The sequence below is a fragment of the Penaeus monodon genome, chromosome 16 (genome assembly GCF_015228065.2).
Source record: "Penaeus monodon isolate SGIC_2016 chromosome 16, NSTDA_Pmon_1, whole genome shotgun sequence".
Taxonomy (NCBI): domain Eukaryota; kingdom Metazoa; phylum Arthropoda; class Malacostraca; order Decapoda; family Penaeidae; genus Penaeus; species Penaeus monodon.
In genome coordinates, this window is record NC_051401.1 from 12,145,160 (window position 1) to 12,155,159 (window position 10,000).

Genomic DNA, 10,000 nt, shown 5'->3' on the forward strand with positions numbered 1-10,000 from the left:
AAGAGGAGGGGAGAAGGAGAGAGGGAGAGGGAGAGAAAGGGAGAGAGAGAGGGAGATAGAGGGAGAGGGAGCGAGACGGGGGGGAGAGAGAGACGGGGGGAGGGAGAGAGACGGGGAGAAGGAGACAGAGGGAAAAGGAGAGAGAGAGAGAGAGAGAGAGAGAGAGAGAGAGAGAGAGAGAGAGAAGGAAGAGGAGGGAGGAGGGAGATGCAGCAGAGGAGTTAAGGCTAAATGGATGCGGGGGATGGGAGGGGTAAAGATTGAAGGAGAGAGATACGGAGAGTTATTTTTCTAAAGAGAGAGACAGAGAGAAAGAGAGAGAAAGAAAATCAAAGCGAGAGAGATAGAGAGAATAAGAGAGAGAAAAAAATAATAGAAGAAAGTAAGAAAGCAAGAAAGAAAGAGAGAAAGGGGAGGCTCGCCTCATGCCGAATCAACGAGGACAGAAAAGGAACAAAGCTTTCCCTCACCCTCACGCCGAACTTCACTCACTTCCTCTCCCCTCACCCTCTCCCCTCACCCTTCTCCCCTCACCCCTCTCCCCTCTCCCCTCACCCCTCCCTCCTCTCCCCTCCCTTTACGCCCCCCCAAGGGACTGAGGCTGAGGATAATTTGGACACAAGTGTAGTGCCGCCGGGTGGGAGGGGGGGGGGGGGGGGGGAAGGAGGGGAAGGGGAAGAGAGTAAACACAGAGAGAAATGAGTGCGAGATGAAAAGGGGAAAGAAAGGGAGAAGACCATTTTAGAAAATGAAGTAACGAAGAGAAAGATGAAAAAGAAGATAAAGAGGGATAGAGAGAGAGACAGAGAGAGAGGGAGGGCAGAGAGAGAGAGAGAGAGAGAGAGAGAGAGAGAGAGAGAGAGAGAGAGAGAGATGAGAGAGAGAGAGGAGAGTAGAAGAGAGAGACGAGAGAGAGAGAGAGAGAGAGAGAGAGAGAGAGAGAGAGAGAGATGGTTTTGTTTTTACATGTAGATGATATGTAAATAAGAATGGAAGATTTTCTTTCTTTTTTTTCTTTTTAAACAATTGTTAGTCTTTATTATTGTTGTTATCTCTATAGGTCTCTTTTCCGCATTACCATACCATCATTATCTTCATCATCATCACATTATCACCATATCTCGTATCACATCGCCATTATCCTCATCATCTACACTCATCACATCACCACATTCATCACCCACTTTATCACCATATCACCATTATCCTCATCTCATCAACCCACTCATCACCATATCATCACCACCCTACACCACATTATCATACCTATCACATTTCTATCTAATCACCATTATCCCATACCACTACCTTCATACATCACCCCACTACACTACACATTAGCACACCATATCCACCACCTACACCACACCTCAAAGGAGACACAATGAAGAAGGAATCAAAGGAAGAAGAAGAAGAAGAAGAAGAAGAAGAAGAAGAAGAAGAAAATAACCAACACAAAGCGAAAAGAGGAGGAAAAGCACACAGAGAAAGGAAGGGAAAGTCGCAGTTATACCGACTATTGACTTTGAGAAATTGAATGAAAATGAACGAAAATGAAAAAGGAGATGGAGGAGGAAGAGAGAGAGGGAGATAGAGTGAAAGAGAGAGGGTGAAGGAGAGGGGGGATAGAGGGAAAAAGGGAGAGAGAGGGAGAGGGAGATTGAGTGAAAGGGAGAGCGTGAAGGAGAGGGGAGATCGTGGGAGAGAGGGGGAGAGGGAGAGGGATAGAATGGGAGAGAGAGGAGGAAAGAAAGGGAGAGGATGAGGAAAATGAAGAGAGCGAAGGACGTAGAGAGAAAGAGAGGGAAAAGAATGAAAACGGAGTGAGAGAACGAGAAGAAAAATGAGAGAGAGAGAGAGAGGAGAGAGAGAGAGAGAGAGAGAGAAAGAGAAGATGAGGAAGAGAGAGAAGAGAGAGAGGAGGAGAGGACAGAGAGAGAAAGAGAGAGAGAGAAAGAGAAAGAAATAGAGAGAGAGAGAGAGAGAGAGAGAGAGAGAAATAGAAGTGGATGAGAAGAGACAGGTAAAGGAAGAAGGGAGGAGGAGGAGGGGGGGGGAGGGTAGAAGAAAGATCTCCCTTGTTCTTGAGGCCGATAAAAGGTAGGACCAGACCCTGTGTGGCGCTCCGGAGGTAAGCGGATGAACGCACCCAGGAGAATGGCCGCGTTCAAGATGACAGAAGCCACGGCGAACGCAGCGCAAAAGGAGGCCGATTTTATTGCCTCCTTTTTCTCTCTCTTTGTCTCTCTTTTTCTTCTTTTTATTCTTATTCATTATTCATTATTATTTTGTTTGTTTGTTTGTTTGTTGTATCTTTCCTTTCGTTGTATTTTTGTGTGTGTTTTAGTTACTTTTTCGTTGGCGTTCGTGATTTTTTTCCCCGTTTTTCTTATGTTTCTATTTCTTGGGATCTTCTCTCTCTATCTCTCTCTCTCCTCTCTCTCTCTCTCTCTCTCTCTCTCTCTCTCTCTCTCTACCTATCTACATCTATCTATCTATCTACCTATCTATCTATCTATCTATCTATCTCTATCTATCTATCTTACTTACCTACATAGGTTACCTATAAATCTTAATCCCTCAACATCATAAGAATAATAAATACAAATCCCTTTATAATCTAGAGGAACATAACCTAATTACAGGTATACTAAATTATAAAAGAAAAAAAAAACGATTTATCATTAAAGGGAAAAATGCTAGATAGATAAATTAACAAGAAGCTGTAAAAAATATTTGGAACGCAAATTTTAAAAAAGACAAAAAAAAAAAAAAAAGCGAAAGAGAGAGGGAGGGAGAGAGAGAGAGAGAGAGAGAGAGAGAGAGAGAGAGAGAGAGAGAGAGAGAGAGAGAGAGAGAGAGAGAGAGAGAGAGAGAGAGAGAGAGAGAGAGAGAGAGAGAGAGAGCGAGAGACAACATTTATTTCATTCTCCCATCCCCGAATGATGAACTGAAGCCGCAACTTGCCACAGTACCTACTTGCCTGCTTGATATTAATTCAACAACAAGCAACTGCCAAATTTCAAGCATCCTTTTGCAGTTTGTTTCCATTTTGTCTGTTGTTTGGGATTTTTTTTTTTTTTTTTTTTAGGGGAAAGGTGTGTGTGTGTGTGTGGGGGGGGTATCGATGTCCTCTCCTATTTTGCGATGAAACTGATTTCGTTTTCGCAATGGATTTGGCGGTGAGTGTTTCGGGTAGATTAATTTTAGGTATATATATATATATATATATATATATATATATATATATATATATATATATATATATATGTACACACATAAACACACACATATATATACATTTGTATATGTACACACACACACACACACACACACACACACACACACATATATAATATATATATATATATATATATATATATATATATATATAATATATTATATATATATATATATATATATATATATGTATGTATGTATGTATGTATGTGTGTGTGTGTGTGTGTGTGTGTGTGTGTGTGTGTGTGTGTGTCTATGTGTGTTAGTGTTAGTGTGTGTGTGTGTGTGTGTGTGTACATTCAGAATACATGTACACATATACATCATCTATGTATCTTCAGTTCTATATTTTTGAACAGTTGACAAATCTGCCGCCTCTACATCACAGCCTGATTCCTTATGCATGAGCGTGAGTCAAACTGGCATCTGAAAAATTCCCGTTTTCGCTCCTGTAATAACCTTAATTTCTTTTCTTTTTCTTTTTTTCTCTGTTTTTTTATACTTTTTTTTTCTTTTATCGGGGGTTATCATTATGGTTTTCTCTTTATCGGTCAACGCGTTGGCATTAAAACCGATTCTAACCTATCATTCCTCCTCTCCCCTCACCCCCCTCTCTCCCCTTCTCCCCTTCTCTCCCCCCTCCCCCTCTCCTCCCCGTCTTCCTACCCCCCCTCCGCCCCCCTCCTCTACATACACATTACGCTATAACATTTGCTATTGATTCACACCCGTTGTTCGCTACCTAATTACCTTTACAAATTCATGTAAATCCGTTGTAATCTCACTTATTAAACAACAGCTATCGACGGCCACCCCCCCAGACGAGGCTATCATTGTCGCTAAGCCACGCCCACTACCCCCTCCCCCCTTACCAAAACCCACTCTTAACACCCCCTCCCACTTCCCTTCTTCCTCCCCCACCCCCCCCCACCCGCCAACCCGCCCACCCCTGAACTCTCCTACGGTGTTATAATTAGCTCCAATTTTCTCACCTGTCTTTCCTGTATGTCACCCCTAACCACACGCTTTTGTTCTCATTATTTTTATTGTCTTTTTTTTACTTATTTCTGCTTTTTTTTGTCCTTTTTATGGATTTATGGCGTCGTGTCTGTCTCCTCGTGGCGGAAGTCGTGTCTCTGTCGTTCCATCTGGTTCTCTCTCTTGCCGCACACGCACGCGGACACGCAAACCCTTCCCCATACACACTCGCATACTCATATTTACGTGCGTAAATACATACTCATATATATTTATATATATATATATATATATATATATATATATATATATATATATATATATTTTATATATGTATGTTTGTGTGTGTGTGTGTGTGTGTGTGTGTGTACATGCATACATAATACATGCACACACAGACACACACACACACACACGCACGCACGCACGCACGCACGCACGCACGCACGCACGCACTTTATATATATATATATATATATATATATATATATATACATATATATATAAAACCTTTTGATTCGTGGCGGTATCGACTGCCCTTTGCAATGCGAAAGGTCAGAGGCAGATGAAGAAGCCGTTGGAAGGGCAAGGCGGCGAACAAAGGAGGAGTTTGGCGTTTCATCCGTTGTGCGAATTGGACGGGTCTGATCGTTCCGGATTGGGGTTCGAATCCGTTCCGAAGCTGCTTCATATATCGCGAAATCTTTTGATGTGAACATGTTTTGTTTTAATTTTGTTTTGCTTTCTTCGGTGAGGTTAGATTTTTTTTTTTTTTTTGCGCAACCCGGGTGATAATAAAAATTTTGAGAGAAAGAAAAATAAAGAAAAGCAAATTGAACAAAAATCGGAAAAAATGAAAGAGAAAAAAGAATGAAAGTAGGAAAAATAAGGCAACCAGAAAAAAACGAAAAGAAAAAGAAAAAGCAAAGAAAAGATAACGACATATTACAAAAAAAGTGGGGGGAGGATACAAGAAAACGGAACGAAAAAAATGAAGGGAAAAGAAAAACGAGAAAGATGAAAAGACAGAAATAACCCCCCCCCCCACCACAACCAACCTTCCACCCCCTCTCCTGCCACCACCCTTACCCTTCCCCCCTCAATCCCCCTCCAAAAATGATACTAATAATAATAACATATAATCAAATAAATAAATAGATAAATAAATAAATAAATAAATAAATAAATGAATAAATGAAAACGAAAAACGCGTGCCAGAGCTCGATAAGCCAGGAAAAACGCGAGAGAGCGGGATGGACCTCTCGCAGCCTCCGCCAGATAGCGCCGCCGTTCCATCAGTGTCTCGGTGCCATAAGCCCACACACGGTGCCCATAACCCACGAGTAACACCATCATCCTCATAGTCACTATCTCCGTCATCATCTTCACCATCATCATCGTATCTTGGACTTTTCATAACTCCCGCACATACTGGAGTCTGTTTTTCTCCTTTTTTTTTCTCTCTCTCTATCATATTTCTTTTTTTTTTTTTCCTTTTCCTTTTTTTTCCATCTCTCATCATGGGTTCATCTGCTCCCTACTGCATCCCGCGGCGCCTCTTGTAAGGGAGAAGGTGTGGGCGTGAAATATCGAAACGTGTGCTTTGGGCGTGAGTGAGCAACAGATGTACTAGACTGTTTGTGATAATCAGCTATTGTTATGTTTTTTTTTTTTTTATGTTTTTTGTTTTTTTTTATGTTTCTTTTATGTTTTTAATGATAATCAGATATTGTAATGTTTTTTCTTTTTCTTTTTCTTTTCTTTCTTTCGTTCTTTGTTTCTTTGTTTCTTTTTTTTTCTTAATTTATTTTTGTTTGTTTGTTTGTTTTTTTCTTTTCTTACTTTTCTTTTGTTTGTTTGTTTGTTTCTTTCTTTCTCTCTCTCCCTTCGTTTCTTATTTTCTTCTCTTTCTTTGCTTCTTTGTTTTTCTTTTCTCTCTGACTTTCTTCTCTTTATTCATTATTCATTTATTTTCTTTCTTTCTTTTCTTTTCTTTTTTTATTCCTTGTTCTTCTTACTATTCTTATTCTTATTCTTATCCGATCTTCCTTCCTTCCTCTCATCCCATTTTCCTTATTTTCCTTCGTCTCAGTCACCGCAATCCCCTCCTTCCCTCTTTCCTTCGTTTCTCTTTCTCTGCGCTTCTCTCCTCCTCCTCCTCCTTCTCCTCTCGCTTTTTGCTCTCATCTCTCTTTTACTCCTACGCCTTCCTTGTATCTTTCTGAGATCCCCTGTTTTCCCCTTTCCTCATATTCATAACTTTCCTTCCCTTTCCTTTTACGCCTCTCCTTCCCTCATCCTCCTCTCTCCCTCTCCCTCTCTACCCTATTTTCGTAACTTTCCTTCTTCCTCTTAAAGCTCCTCTCTCCTCTCTTTCCCCTCTTTTGCTCCTCTTCCCTCAACCTCTCTTTTTCCCCTTTCCTTTCCTCATTTGGTTAGCTTCCCTCTGCCTCTCTTCTCTTACCCTCTCCCTCCCCTCTTTTCCCTCTCTTCCTTCCCTCTTTTCCTTCATCTCCCCTTCTTCCCTCTCCTTCCCCTTTCATACCCTCTTCCTCCCCTCATTTACCCCTCTTAATTCCCTTTCTTACCCTCTCCCTCCCCTCTCTTACCCTCTTCCCTCTTTCCCCCTACTTCCCCCTACCTTCCCCTCCATCCCCCTCTTTTCCCTACGCACAAAACCTCCCCTACGTACGTCCCGTTATCGGCCGATCGTGGCTGTCCGTATCTCACATCAGTGCATGAATAATTCATGATGGTTACGCCGACGTCAACCTCCTTGAGGGTCATGCAATTCCAGAAGCAAAGACTCTTGCGTCGGGAAGAGGCTGGCGGAGGGAACTGTGTCTGGGTCTTTTTTTCCCGTCTTTCTTTTCACCTTTTTGTCATTATTGTTATTGATGATTTTGTTGTTGTTATTGGTATTATTTTTACTATTATTATTATTATTATTATTATTATTATTATTATTATTATTATTATTATTATTATTATTATTATTATTATCATTATTATTATTATTATTATTATTATTATTATTATTATTATCATTATCATTATTATTACTATTATCGTTATTATTATTATTATTATTATTATCATCATAATCATTGTTATTATTATTACTATTATTTTGATCACTGTTCTAGTTATTATTGTTATCATTACATTATCATTATCATTTCTTATCATCATCGTTTTAGTGGCAGTAACAATTATTAATATTATTATTATTATTATTATTATTATTAATATCAATAATAATCATAAAAAAAATCAATTATTAATATTATTCGTCTTTATTGTCTGTTTCACCTTTTTTTTTTTTTTTTTACTTTTTTCGTTTTTCTTTTTGTCCTTCTTCTCCTTCTACTCAGTTTTATCTTATTATTATTATTATTATTATTTTTTTTTTTTCTTTTCTTATTTTTTCTTCTTCTTCGATTTCTTGCTGTTGTTGTTGCAGTTTTTCTTCTTCTTCTTTTTTCTTCTTCTTCTTCTTCTTCCTCTTCTTCTTTGTTGCGAATTTATTTTATTATCTTAATTAATTCGTACGGATAGAAGAGAGAAGGGAAAATCCGAAGGCGGTCCAATTGAAAAAAAAAGGAAATAAAAAGAAACAAACGAAGAAAATAGAGAAACATTAAAAAAAAGGGAAAGAAAAGAAAGAAAGAAAGAAAGGAAGGAAGAAAGAAAAAGAAAGAAAGAAAAAAAATAATAAAGAAAGAAAGAAAGAAAAAAATAAATAAAGAAAAAAAAAAATATATATATATGTATGTAAAGAGGTTGCAATAATCTCTTAAAATACAGTCAAGGCTCAGTACCCCCCCCCCTCTAACCCCCCCTCCTCCTGTCCCACCAACAGCTTAAACCCTCCCCTCCCCTCCCCGCCACCCCCTCCCCCCACCCCCCTTCCCCCTCCCCCTCCTGTCCCACCAACAGCTTAAACCCTCCCTCCCTCCCCCCCACCCCCCCCCCCCTCCTTCCCCCACCCTTCCCCTCCCCCTCCTGCCCCACTTAACCCTCCCTCCCCCCCTTCCCCATCCCCCCCTCCCCCTCCCCCGCTCCAATAAAGATAGGCCCAAGTTCCTCCGAGTCTCTTCAGGATGCAGAGCAGACTTCGGTTTTTGGCAACACTGTAAGTTGAACGCGGTGAGAGCGTGGGCGGAATTGGAGCGCGATGGCGGGTGGTGGCGGTGGTGGCGGTGGTGGTGGTGGTGGTAGTGGTGGTGGTGGCGGTGGTGGTGGTGGTAGCGGTGGTGGTAGCGGTGGTAGCGATGGCGGGTGAGGTAGCGGTGGTAGCGGTGGTGGTGGTAGCGGTGGCGTGGGGGGGGGCAACGAGGGGGGAAATAACGGGGGAACATGACCATTTTTCTTATGGGGGAGGGGAGGGTCATAGGAAGGGGGGGGGGACCTGAGGTGCCTTTCCCTCTCGCCCGACGCCCTGTCCCTGTTTTTTTTTTTTCTTTTTCTTTTTTCTTATTCTTATTCTTATTTTCTCTTCTTCTTTTGTACTTCCTGTTCTTCGCTTCTTCCTCTTTCTCCTACTTTCCTCTATTCTTTCTACTCTTTGTTTTCTTTATTCTTTCTCTTCTCCTTCTTTCCTTATACCATCTCTTCCTTTTTCTCTTCCCTTTCGTTCTCTGTCCTTCCCTAACACCTTTCTCTTACTTTTCTCTCCTCTTCCTTCCCCCGTCTCTCCCTTCTCCTTTTCATCTCCTTCTCTTCTCCCTCTCCTTCTTCTCCCTTCTCCCTTTCCTTCTTCTCCCTTCTCCCTCTCCTTCTTCTTCCTTCTCCCTCTCCTTTTTCTCCCTCTCCTCCCCCTTCTTCCATCTCCCTCCCTTCTCCCTTCTCCCTCTCCTTCTTCTCCCTTCTCCCTTCTCCTTCTTCTCCTTCCCAGATTCCATTTACTCCTTCATCCTCCGTCCTCTTCCTCTTCCTCCTTCGTTCATAAGGCTTCCTTCCTACCTTTTTTTTATCCTTATTTCTTATTTGGAATCAATATGAATCTTTCGTTGGTATTCTGTTGATCTCATAAAATGTTTTATCAATAAAAAATCCTCATAGAAGGTGTTTTTTTTCGCTTACACTAATGCACGTATACAAGGAACGCGGTTGGAGTTAAGTGTATACAAAGAATGCAAATACGGAAAAAATGTTGCGGTTTTGCAGTTTAGCATTTGCAAGCTCATGTCCGGCTTATATTTCATATTGATTATCTTGAGCCATTTTTCTTTTTATTTTTATTTATTCATTTATTTATTTATATTTATGTGTATATATATATGTTTCTTTCTTTCTGTCTTTCTTTTTTTTTAGGGGAAGGTAAATTATTGTTTTTGGTAGATCATCATTTAGATTTGCAATGCAAGATGCAAGATAATATTATTGAAGACATGACGAAGATAGTGACACTACATAATGAATCATCGAAATTTTAGTAATATTATCGATATTGATAATGTTCACACTGCACAATATCACTGTCTTTGGCACTGTTGTCTCCTATTCTATTACTAATACTTATTTTACCATCAATAACATTAATAAAGATATTAGATGTAAAAAAAATGATCAGCTTCCCGACCGCCTCTAACGCCCCTCGTCCGTTTCCTTGCAGGAGGACTATAAACCCCTCCCTCTGGCGCCGCAGACACAACTCTTCAGCGCTGGCCTCGACGACGGCCTCCTCAGCCGCGCCGAAGCCCTAGCCGCAGTCGACATCTCGAAGCACGGACACGGACAACCGCCTGGCACCCTACCGCAGTTGAAACATGACATGATG

At 40.8% G+C, this 10,000-nt stretch overlaps 1 protein-coding gene across 1 annotated transcript in view; it reads left to right on the forward strand.

Annotated features, from left to right (window-relative positions):
* Positions 1 to 10,000, forward strand: part of LOC119582938 (inhibitory POU protein-like) — a 67,046-nt gene that overhangs the window by 22,458 nt on the left and 34,588 nt on the right. The window contains 1 exon segment of the mRNA XM_037931451.1: positions 9,811 to 10,000. This exon segment is cut by the window's right edge and continues 57 nt beyond it. Coding sequence (XP_037787379.1) covers positions 9,811 to 10,000 — 190 coding nt within the window.